Source organism: Puntigrus tetrazona, chromosome 3, assembly GCF_018831695.1.
Source record: "Puntigrus tetrazona isolate hp1 chromosome 3, ASM1883169v1, whole genome shotgun sequence".
In the NCBI taxonomy this organism is placed as follows: domain Eukaryota; kingdom Metazoa; phylum Chordata; class Actinopteri; order Cypriniformes; family Cyprinidae; genus Puntigrus; species Puntigrus tetrazona.
The window spans coordinates 3,526,190-3,538,689 of NC_056701.1; the positions used below are offsets into that span (position 1 = coordinate 3,526,190).

The 12,500-nt window shown below is 38.8% G+C and overlaps 2 protein-coding genes across 6 annotated transcripts in view; one reads left to right on the plus strand and one right to left on the minus strand.

Moving 5' to 3' along the window:
• The window catches only part of mmd (monocyte to macrophage differentiation-associated), a 16,839-nt gene extending 16,114 nt beyond the window's left edge, over nt 1-725 (plus strand). For all 4 annotated transcript variants that reach the window (XM_043235399.1, XM_043235401.1, XM_043235400.1 and 1 more), the window contains exon 7: nt 188-725. In XM_043235399.1, the coding sequence (XP_043091334.1) occupies nt 188-457 (270 nt within the window). In that variant the 3' untranslated portion in view covers nt 458-725. The remainder of the gene's footprint in view (nt 1-187) is intronic.
• An 822-nt stretch (nt 726-1,547) lies between these two features.
• hlfa (HLF transcription factor, PAR bZIP family member a) overlaps nt 1,548-12,500 on the minus strand; it is a 15,676-nt gene continuing 4,723 nt past the window's right edge. For both annotated transcript variants that reach the window (XM_043233694.1, XM_043233695.1), the window contains exons 3-4: nt 5,889-6,100; nt 1,548-5,409 (exon numbers count right to left, since the gene is read on the minus strand). In XM_043233694.1, the coding sequence (XP_043089629.1) occupies nt 5,194-5,409; nt 5,889-6,100 (428 nt within the window). In that variant the 3' untranslated portion in view covers nt 1,548-5,193. The remainder of the gene's footprint in view (nt 5,410-5,888; nt 6,101-12,500) is intronic.

Here is a 12,500-nt window from a genome sequence, read left to right on the forward strand (position 1 = left end):
CACACATTACTATTACACTTATATTACACGTTGTCATAAATGTTACAATGCAAACAAGAAGGAAAAAAAACTTTTAATATTGATTCGAAGTGAAATATGACTCTAAAATGTTCCGTGTACATTGACGCCGCAATATGGGCAAACTAAACATTTCTGATCTAATGTTGTTCTCCGCGGAACGCCGAAGGCTCGCCGTCTCCTGCACATCACTTCCTGTACGCACCAGGGTCATCTTCATCCCTCCGAGGACCTTCTCTCCAGGAGCCGCTGTGACGCTGTGAAACGCGGGTCTTGTTTTGTAATGTTTTCGCTGTGCTCCGTGAACGTGCTCGTTCTTCGCATCAGCTTTCTCGCCCTCCGTGTGCAGACTTTCAAAGGCACGAAGCAGGTTTTCATACGCTGGTGTGGTTTTCGCAGGCGGCTCGTTCTACGGCCGTGTTTCCGTCTCGTTGGGTGAGATGTGTCTGGACTGCATGAACCGAGTCGTTTCGACCACCTCTTATGCTCTGGGACAGACTTTTGTACAAAAAAAAAGACTAAAAACTTTCTACATCTCGTTTTGGCACATAATTCTACACTGGCCTTCTCAAAACCCAACTCTAAAACCTCTTCTAACGCTTCCGATGTTCTCGTCACACTTCATTCTAGTGGTTTTTTTGGTGCTGGTGTTACTATAAAGAATACATTTATTAAAAAATGTTAATAAACACGAGCGGTAACTCTCATGCACGCGTGTCTGTGTTTCTGTCCGTGTTTTGCACCACTTATCTTACAATAAGATGTCGCTTGCTACCATTAGATTAAAATCAACTAATTATTACTTCTACAGAACACTGAACGTTTGCTTCATATCATGGTATTAATATCACAATGTGTTATTGTTAATAGTAATGTGCTGGGATCTTGTGTGAACAATAAGCGATTGTATTTTTATTAACTAAGTAAACAAGTTAACGCGTCGTGTGAATGTCATGAAATGAGTTTATTGTGACGTGGTGAAGCTGCTTATTTCAAATAGAAATTGGTTAAGAAATAAGACTATTTAGAGGCAAATGTCTTTGATTTGTATCAAAGTTTATATATTTTGATATAAAGGTGAAATGCATTTAGAACTTGTCATATTTTTATTTAAACATTTTATTGCTATATTTGTATTTTATTTTTCATTATTAATAATAATTTACGTATAATAATGCATTAATCATACACGTGTATTAATTATTTATATACTATAATAATGTTTTTGAGTGATTTATCAGTGCATGTTATTCCTATAAGATTTATTATTATTATTTATTATTATTAAGAATATGCCGAACCTTAAAAAAAAAAATATATATATATATATATATATATATATATATATATATATATATTATTATTATTACTATTATATATATATATATAGTTATATATATATATATATATATATATTTATTTTTTTTTAGAGATTTTTTTTTTCTTAAGCATTGAACAAATAACAGTTTTACTGCTTTAGAAAGCCTTCAGAACGACCAAGTTACGAGAAAAAAACACAATCGCGGATGTTGAGAGAAAAACTGAAGTCTTTATTGGACACTAAATGTACAGATAAACAAGGAGTCAGAAGGTGGCAGCAGAGAGTAAAGGTTCGGGTTTCTGCTTCCGTTTGCGTGACACACAAGACCAAACATCTCCAGCTTCCAGTCTCTCTCATAGACCTTCTGCAGGTGTTGCCTTCAATACGATGGGCTTTGCCTTTTCCAGACGAAACGTCTGGATTCTGGGCTTAATGTCGAATAAGGGTGGGATTTTGGGGTCCCTTTCCACGCAGGTCCAAGTAATTTTAAGATTTGAAAATGTGTGTGGAGTCGTCTGTGGTAATTTAAGGCACTGGACTAAACAGGTTCAATGTGGTTATAGGTTCCTTTCGGGACTGAGGTAGTGAATTTTACCAAAGAGAGACGCCAACCAGTTTCAACCAATCCCACCGCTGTGTCCTTCCCTGGAAAACGGAATAGCTTGCTGCACAAAAAAAAATCATTTTGGAGTTTATGGATATGGCGTTTAAATGAACACACGACGACCTGCTTGAGTCGTTTCTGGTCCAAAGCTATCGGAAATTTCTCATTTTCAAAGTTGGTTAAAGATACAAATCCAGCAACGCGATGTGGAACGAATATAAATCATTACGTTTTTAATATTTTTTCAAGGCTATAACGTCTTGGAAGCCAAAACGCATTGGGCATTTTATAAACGTTCGTCTTATTTTGAATATAATCCGGTTTGTTTATAACCCACGCTAAAAAAATTGAGAAGTTTCGTCGAAAACTGCTTTTTTTTTTTTGATTATGTACATCAGCGTGCGGTGACGATGAGGTAATGTAACGGTCGTTTTCGAAATTTCGCGCGCATTTTTGCTACCGTTACAACCGTCACTGATTCTTTCCTCCGCCATGTTTATAACGTATGATTTGCACAAGTTAGGTATCAAAATTAACTCAGTTTCCCAGTCACAAATACAACCTGGTAGACAGTTCGTGTCCAATGTGTTTCCATGATTTTATAGCAAACGATAGAAGCATAAACGATGAAGCTATTTAACCTCTTCTAACAAGGAGAGGGACATATTGGTGAAATGCTGAAAACTGGTTTGGGTCTTCTTCACGCCCTCAGGGAGGTATTTTCGGGGGTCATTATTCACGAGAAGCGGTTTGGCTTAATCCTGGATTTATTTCAGTTTTGCACAGATAGAAACAGTCTACACAGGGCTTTATACACGCGTCTCACATCTGCATTTATAACACGGACAAACAGACACGAGAAAGAAAACCAAGGGAAATTAAATTAAACAATAATAATAATAATAATAAAAAAAAACAGCCTCGTTTTTGTTGCCCCATCGATCTTCGATAATACGAAACCTGTGCACATCTCAACTTTGGCCTGAACCCGGGGCGGACGAGGACCTTCGCTGTCGACAACGTCGCCATCGCATCGAACGCAACCTCTGACCTGAGATCAGATGTCCCGGGTTCAAACCCTGTGGCTTCTAACAGAACGAACAGAATAAAAAAAAACTGATCTCGGACCAGCAAAAGAACTTTTACGGAACCGTGTGCCCCGAACTTTTCTAACATTCGACCAAGCAAAAGCTCTCAGAGCTGCCGCGCTAAACATTCGGTTTCAACACTGCTGTGAAAAAAGACTCAATTAAATAGACTAAAAATAAGCATAGCCTTTAGATTTCCATTCAAAGAACCAATAGCGATACTGTAAAATGCTCCGCAATGAAACCATTGCGCGGCATCAAGAGTGTGAGTTAGGCTTGAGAATTGCAGCTCCTTCCTATTTAAAAAAAAAAAAACACAGCAAAATATATATATAGATATATTTCATATTTATTACGAGTTATGGTTTGAGGTCCGGCTGCTAGCGTTCCCTGAGACAGAATACTAAAGGCTATTTGAATAAAAGGGTGCAGAAGTTTTTAATGCCCAAAGTAGAGGACAAGATGGCGGTTTTCGCATTTACTCCCAGTTATATTCTTCATAATATATCAAAACGCTATGTCACTTAGCTCTGAATTATAGATATATAAGCTATCGTATATTTATCTTGCACTAATCTGGATTTGTTGTGCCTCGAAAATATTCAGACAGTATTATATAGGAAAAATACTGTACAAAAAAAGCAACTTAGAATAGATTTCATATATATATATATATAACATTAAAACTCTGTTTTATCAATAAATCTGTGCTGTATCTTTTGGTCTGCAGTAAACAAACTGATTTCAACCACAGTATTCGAGACAACACCGTCCTGCTCACCGAACGCCTCTTATAACACATTCATTACAGTCATACAGCCGACAGACACGCCAAGCTACGAAACGGAAAGAAAGAAATTGCTACGAAACAAAAAAAAAAAAAAAAAAAAACAAATCACTACAAATATCCGCTTGCACTGACAAATGAAAATTCTAAAACATGCTCTGGGTAAAAAATTAAAATTAAAATAGATAGCAATAAAAATAAAAAGAGAAGACGGACCAATCGTCCATCCTGAAAAAAAAAAAAAAAAGAAGAAAAGAAAAAGACCCATTCACGATTAGATTTAGGTCGCAACTCTGAAACAATAGTCATGCTGAAATATCCAATAAAACAATCAGGAAAAAATTACTATACAGCCATAACAATAAGAACAGCTATAACAATAGTAGCAATTAACAGCTGATATTTTTTAAAAATTTCTTCCATTCGAAAAAAAGGAAAGGAAAAAAACAAAAAAAATCCATAAATATATCAGGCAGATTATAGTGTAGGTAGAAACATTGCACCAGATCAGATTGTGAAACACGCATTAGTGCAGGGAGTTAGAGCGGGACAGAAAGACAGACGAATATGGATTCAGCATTTCTGGAGGGAAAGTTTCGAAGGGAAAGTTTGCGCACTACGGCAGAAATGACGGCGCTGCGAAACGGGCTAGCTTACATTTCACGTGTTTCGCCCTCTGAAGAGATTCAGGCTTATTGCTCCATGGACGATGCGGGAAAGATGCCGAAAACTACGCTGGTGTTGGTTTGAAAGAAAACAAACGGTGAAATAAAACCGAGGGAACGCACTTGAACAGGGAAAGGACGAAGAGACAAACGTCGCGTTCTGAAGCTAGCTAGTGTTTTACGCACTTCGCGGAACGAAAGGTGTCGGTGCGTTACAGCTATTCAACTAAAACACATCGATATACGGCGAAAAAGAAGCTTGAGCGTCGTCCGGGAGTGGGCGGAGCCTCTGGGGGAAAAAGGGGGTTGGGCAGAGAGCGGTCGATTGACGGACAGGCGAGGAAAATATTCATCAGTCCGTGTTACAGGTGTACAAAACGCTCCCGAGAAAACCATTTCCAGACGAACGATCCATCGTTGGCGAAGGAATAAACAGACGAATGAAAAAACAAATAAAAGGAAATAGATAGGCTACGCGAGAGGAAAGAGACACGCAATACATGTAATACAAAAATCAGCTAAAGGACACAAACTGGGTTTGTAAAGAGAAAAGTGAAGAGAGAAACGTGAAACGAAACAAAAAGACGGAGAGGAGAATACGTCGCCCTCTTAAAGAGGCGCGCTGAAGTCCCTGGGGAGGGGTGGGGTTGGTGGTGGTGGGCGGGGCGTTTTGTGGAGGTGGGCGGGGTTTGTGTTGGGGTGGGAGGGGCTCACAGAGGGCCGTGCCGCGCCTCGTATTTGGCCAGAACGTTCTTACAGCGGCCGAGTTCCTTCCGCAGGTCGGCCACTTCCTGCCTGAGCGCCGCGTTCTCTTTTTCCAGGAATCCCGCGCGGATGGCGATCTGGTTCTCTTTCAGCCGGCGAGCATCCCGGGAGCGCTTGGCTGCGACGTTGTTCTTTCTGCGCCGTGCCCAATATCTGTCGTCCTGCGCGGAAATGGAGAGAGAGAGAGACACATTTAAAAAAACGAGCATATTCCCGTTCGGAATTTTCCACTTTTCCGCCGACGCTTCTGAGAACTGTCGATTACAAACCGCTCTCGGCCCACAATTCTCAGCGCGGTCAGACAACCGCGCGAGTCTGTCCGTAGCTTGCTAAGTAACACAATGTAAACACAAATAAGTAATAAAATATAAGGAAAATGTCCGATCATCCTCCATAACGTGGTTTTATGAACGACGGCTCGAACGGTTCTTCAACCGTTTGACCCGATAGTGGAAAAGCGGCTAAAACTTCACTAAATATTCAATTCAAAAGAAGTGAATATATCTAAATAAATTCCAAACACAAGCAGCATAGGGGTCTTTCTTATTTTCTGCCATGTTTTTTAGATGGAGGTCCGATGTGGCCTACAGTCACGTGACTTGTGACTAACTCTCTGATTGGCCGCTCTCTTTGCGTTTACCTTCATGTCGTCTGGAATGAAGACTTTGCGGGCCTTCTTGATCATGGGCTGCGGCTTCAGCTCCTCCGCTGAGAACTTGCGCTTGCGCGGGTCGAAGATTTCCTGTCCCGGGACGCTGGAGAGGGCGAGGTCGGCCGGGTCGGGCTCGTAGCGGACCGGAACCTGGATGGAGTCTGGATCTATGGGACTGGGCGTGTCCCGCGAGGAGATAACTGAGGGAGAAGAGAGGAAGCCCATCAGGATGTGTTTAAAGATGTTTACTGAAGGAATCTAAAACAAGCTAAAATAGACGCACATATTTGCAAATATTTTATATATATATATATATATATATATATATATATATATATATATATATATATACATACACACATACATTTTATGTATATATATATATATATATATATATATACACACACATACATATATATATATATATATATATATATATATATATACATGCATACATTATATATATATATATATATATATATATATACATACATTATTATATATATATATATACACACACACACACACACATATATATATATATATATATATATATATATATATATATATATATATATATATAGATATATATACTAATACAGTAAAGGCAACTGTGCGATTGATTTTAACAAAGACGTCAAACACAAGCGAGTGTGTGTTGTAAATGTGTGTGTGGGTGTGTGTTTGTTAGGGAAGGATTAGAAAATCAAATTAAACTCTTGACTGATTTAAGGGTCATTAAACAGAAGCGGAGAGCCAGGAGCTGGCAAATGTCCACACACGCAATCACACACACACACACACACCTACTTAAACACACAATAACACAACATTAGCTTCACGTAACACAGACACTCTGAATCACAACCTGAACACACAATCGAACTCAAAAGCTACTTGTCCTTCACGGGCTGTACAGAAACACACAGCAGGGGTCAGGGGTCACAGCTGAAAGCAATGGGAGGTTTTGTCATGACCCAGATCGCTGCTTAAGTGTGTGTGTGTGTGTGTGTGTGTTTCCCTGCCAGATTACAAACAAGCAGACAGTAAATCATAAACGACTTTATCTAAACTGACCCGATCAAGACCCACTTTACGACGGTCAAACGGCCAACATGACTCAGGACCTTTTTCTGAGCGAGATATAATGATCGCATCACGCATCTTCATGCTTTTGAGACAGATAATAATAATCATATGATCCGGTAATAATAATTATGATTGATAATGATATTTATATGTCATCACGCAATAGTATAGTACGTAACATATAGTGTAGTGTAGCTTTATTACAATTTGAGATTATATTACATTATTAATCTATGTATTATGTACTATATGTGTAATACTATATTTAAGTTATGAATATAATAATTACAGTGATTTAGAATCAGGGCTTCACATGAACTTTTTTATGCTCATCAGTCACTGTGGCTAGCGGCTTTCCAAATTTTAACTAGCCATAATTTTATATGACTTAATACTGCATGCAAAGTCATTTGACCTACTTAACTGTTAAATGCATGCATAATCTTGTATTATATGCATGAGTATTATATTATATATGTATATATCTATTGTATTAAATGTTGGAAAAAGACAGACTGTTATGACACTGAAGCGCCAGTAGGTGGCAGCATTTTCAGTAACTCATCTTAATTAATGAGTCGTTAATTAATCAAACTATTTGTTCACATGACTGATTCATTCAAGAGAGAAGCAAATGCGTGAACGGACCACTGAATCACTGACTCAATTGATTCAAAATTCAAAAAAGCGCATGATTCATTACCAAAAGATTTGATTGGACTATGATTAAACATTATTTCAATATTGCACCTGCAAGCAGCAGAAAGCAAACAGCCTGTGAGGCCACTTGTGTGTGTGTGTGTGTGTGTAACAGCTCTGATCTCCACATGACGGGTTTCTATCAGTGTGTCCATCTCCGTCAGGCCGGGCCTGAGGGGTGGAGGTCTGCTGGCCAATCACAGGCCTCCGTCCGGAGTGGGGGGCGGAGTCTGAGATGAAGCGGTCAAAGCATACGAGAGGGCAAGGGCTGGGTGTGATCGTGACCGTCCCATGAACCCCCGGCCTTCACTTCCTCAAACACACACACACACACACACACACTCGGAGGGAAGGGAGGCGTCTGCGCTCGGGGAAGTGGACGGCTGCAGGAAAAAGACGCCCCTAACAAGCTCTATTTTAACCAGCGATAAGAGCTCTGAAGTCCACCAATATATATCTGCCATAAATTGAGCTACTATTAATGTCTCAGGCTACGAATGTCAGCGCATTTGACGAGCAAGTGCTGTTTACTGTACAGAAAAACCTCTAGCGCACGAGGAAAAGAGCTTCTTGAAGGTATAATGTACAATAATGTACATTTAAAATATACAGGGAATTAAGGGAAAGGGGGAAAGTGTTATTTCAGTACTGAGATGCTATTATAATTTTCATAAAAAGATTTTGAATCCATTTTACATTTTAATTTTAGCTATGCTTTCAGTAATTTTGTTGCGATTTATCATTTTTACTATTTTTTTTAAATATATAAAGTCTTTATAATTTTTTACAATTTATATTTTATTTTAGCACGTCAAATTAAAATAAAGAAAACTGAAATAAAATGCAAAATGCCGCCTTTTAACTTGCTAATATAAGTTTTTTTTTCTGGTTAATGTTTTTTTTTTTAATAAATGTTAATAATATTTTACAGTTTTTATCATTTTGATTTGAAAAGTTTCAAATGCACGTGTTTTTAAGAAAATCATTAATACGTCCTTTGCATTCAGTTTCATTTAAATGCGTTTTTAAAGAGCGGCAGACAGCAGATAAGAGGCGTTAATAGGATTGAGCAGCTTTCCACTGGCTCTGTGCTTCTGGACTGTTCCGTGGAGCAGGACTTCATCCGATCAGGAATTCTGATCTTTCCTGAAAACACCAAATCCCTCCGAAGCTGCCGGCAGCGAGCATGACGAATACATGTTTGCTTACTTTTGTGTATATGCATTTTGCATGTTTTTTTTAAAGATGCATTACTAGTTTTAAATGGACATCAATGGAAAAACAACCCTTTTTTTATTTTGAATGTTGCAGTAGCAACACTGACCAGCAGGGGCTGAACTGCACTACAATTTAAAGCTTATATTTCAAATAATTATTTTGATTAAATTGTACGCGTTTTTTAGCAAGTATGCATTAATTTGATCCGTAACAGTGACAGAAAAGACATTTGTAATGTTATTCCTTTGTCAAATAAATACTGCCCTATTTCTATTCATCAGAAAATCCTGAAAAATATTTTTTACTGTATTTTTGAGAAAATAAATGCGGCCTTGGCAAGCAGAAGAGATTTTTGGATGCATCAGGACATTGTTTCTGACCTCTGGCCTCTGTGTTTGTTTATTATCACAACTGATGTCACTTTCTCTACTCAATGTGGTGCTCGGAGCTGATGAATAATCTCCGCCTGTCCTTGTTTCGCTCTGTTATCTACTGCTAAGAGTTTATAAACGCCGGTCCTCTCCTATCTCTCACGCAAAGAGAGAGCAAAGTCCACAGCTGAATGCTGCTCACGGAGACAGACGCAGAGAAAGACAAGCAGAGACAGACACAGAAACACAGAGACAGACACAGAGAAAGAGACAGAAACAGACAGAGACAGACACACAGAGACAAACAGAGAGACAGACACACAGAGACAGACACAGAGACAGACACAGAGAGACAGACACAGTGACAGACAGAGACAGACACAGAGACAGACACAGAGAGACAGACACAGTGACAGACAGAGACAGACACAGAGACAGACACAGAGAGACAGACACAGAAACACAGAGAAAGACACACAGAGACAGATACACAGAGACAGACACAGAGAGACAGACAGAAACACAGAGAAAGACACAGAAAGACAGAAACACAGAGAAAGACACACAGAGACAGACACAGAGAGACAGACACAGAGACAGACAGAGACAGACACAGAGAGACAGACAGACAGAGACAGAGACACAGAGACAGACACAGAGAGACAGAAACACAGAGAAAGACACACAGAGAGACAGAAACACAGAGACAGACACAGAGAGACAGAGACAGAGACAGACACACAGAGACACAGAGACAGAGCAAAGAGACAGAGAGACAGAGACAGACACAGAGAGAGAGAGACAGACACAGAGAGACAGACAGACAGAGACAGAGACACAGAGAAAAACACAGAGAGACAGACACACAGAGAGACAGACACAGAGAGACAGAAACACAGAGAAAGACACACACAGACACAGAGACAGAGACAGAAACACAGAGACAGACACAGATAGACAGAGACAGACACACAGAGACAGAAACACAGAGAAAGACACACACAGACACAGAGACAGAGACAGAAACACAGAGACAGACACAGATAGACAGAGACAGCCACACAGAGACAGAGAAAGACACATAGAGACAGATTCAGAGACAGACACACAGACAGAACTACAGAGACAGACAGAGAGACAGAGACAGACAAAGAGAAAGACACACAGAGAAAAACACACAGAGACAGAAACACAGAGAGACAGAGACAGATTGAGAGAGAGACAGAGAGAAAGACACACAGAGAGACCGAGCGAGCTGAAGAGCCACACACAGAACTGCACAGCCATTCAGAAGTCTATTATATTATAAATGAAAAAAATGATGCAGAATAGTAGTTCGCATTTGATTTTAAGGAAAGAAAAATGGAAAGAAATTAAATGCATGCAACTGCTATAAATGTAGTATTGCGTCTATATATTTTTTTATTCACTAACATGTTCATTTAATATCCATAAGTTCATATGTAAAATTAAAAAACAACAACAACAAAATTAGCTTTTAACTAATTAAACTTTATGAATTTATTCAAAATGGCAACATATATTAAATATAATATTAAAAATACATTATAATATATAATACATATTGAATGTTAGAAATATTTGAGATAAAATGTTAGAAATATTGGCAAAATGTATAAAGACTGCTAAATTTTCATTATTTACCTTGCAGATAATTACATTTTAATTTTATGAACCATGTTTGAACAACAATGAATTAATCCCAGAACAAATGTGATATATTAAATATATATATTATTCATATAATAATAATTCATATATTATCTACAAAAATATATTTAATTTAAATTTAAATATTTGAATAATAAATAATAAATTAAAGATTAATTAAATTATATTTATAAATTAAACAACCTTTATTTTGTAAACCATAGTGGAAGAATGATTAATTTCACGTATTAGCGTTAATTAAATTATTTATTAAATTATTGTCATAATATTTAAATAAATGTATGTGTAATGTAAAGTTTATTTAAATGTATATTTAAATCGTATTTAAATATTTATTTTTATTTATATTTGTTTTAAATAAAAACATTACTGTTTAATAATAGCATTAATATTATTAGACTAATACTAATATTCAACAAAATATTCTTAGTATTTCCGGGGTTGGAAAAATCAACAAAAAAGGTTTCCCGGTTCTTCATTTGCCAAATGCATACTACAATGCTAAATAATAACAATTACACAAAATGAATTGTGCAATTGTCAGTTTAATTCAGATGCAACTTAAGACGTTTCTAAAATTCAACTGTATTTTGCTCAACCCTGCAAACCAGCAGCAGGGTGACTGCTCCGGCCCGCGTCCCAAAGCACGAGCTCTGTTGTGAAAACGCTTTCATCCGCGCCAGTCTCTCTCCGTTTCCCGCGTCGCGTCGGGGACCGCACGTGAATCGGCACGACGCAGGCAATGTGAGTCTCGCTGAGAACATACTGTACTTCTGCCGCGAGAAAAACAGCCAGACACAAACACGCGCGCGCGCGCGCGCGGGGGGGGGGGCCGCGCGGGGGCGTGTCGGCGAGCGAGGGGAGGGGCCGAATCAGAACGCCGGAGAGGAGTGGGAGGGGCGTGTCTCTCGCCGAGCGGCGCGGCACACGGGGACGCATGTGTTCATCACATGGCCGCGCGCGCTGCCTTGGGACCGCGCTGGTTTCACGTGAGCCGAAATGTGCAGCGCGGGGCCTGAACCGCCCGTCTAGACAGAAAACACACGCGCACATGTGAGAGCGCATGCAGAGATGTAAACACGCGCTGAAGGGGATCTCCTACAGCATGGCTTGCGTTTCTCACCGATGCACTGGGGCCCAAACGTTTACGGCCCCCTCGGCCTCCCCGGAACCACTGGTTGCTGTCAAAGCATGTTTATTCACACAGAGATCGGTTTTGTTTGTTGCACTGTCGCTTACATTTTACTATTGATTGCCTGTGTGTGTTTTTTTTATTTATTGTAATAACTTAAAAGCGTGCTCAGGCGTTAATTTGCACTTAACAGGCAAAGTTTAGAAGGTATTTACCTAATCAAAAGTTGTCATTTTTTATGTTTTTATAGTAAATAATAAACAGCAGAGAGCATCTGTAAAACAACTCTCCATCTATATCTAGCCAATTGATGCATAATATTATACTCCAATATATAATTGATTATTATATAATATAACAGCACCCAGTTAATGAAGCAGAAGCTTATTTTTATGACAA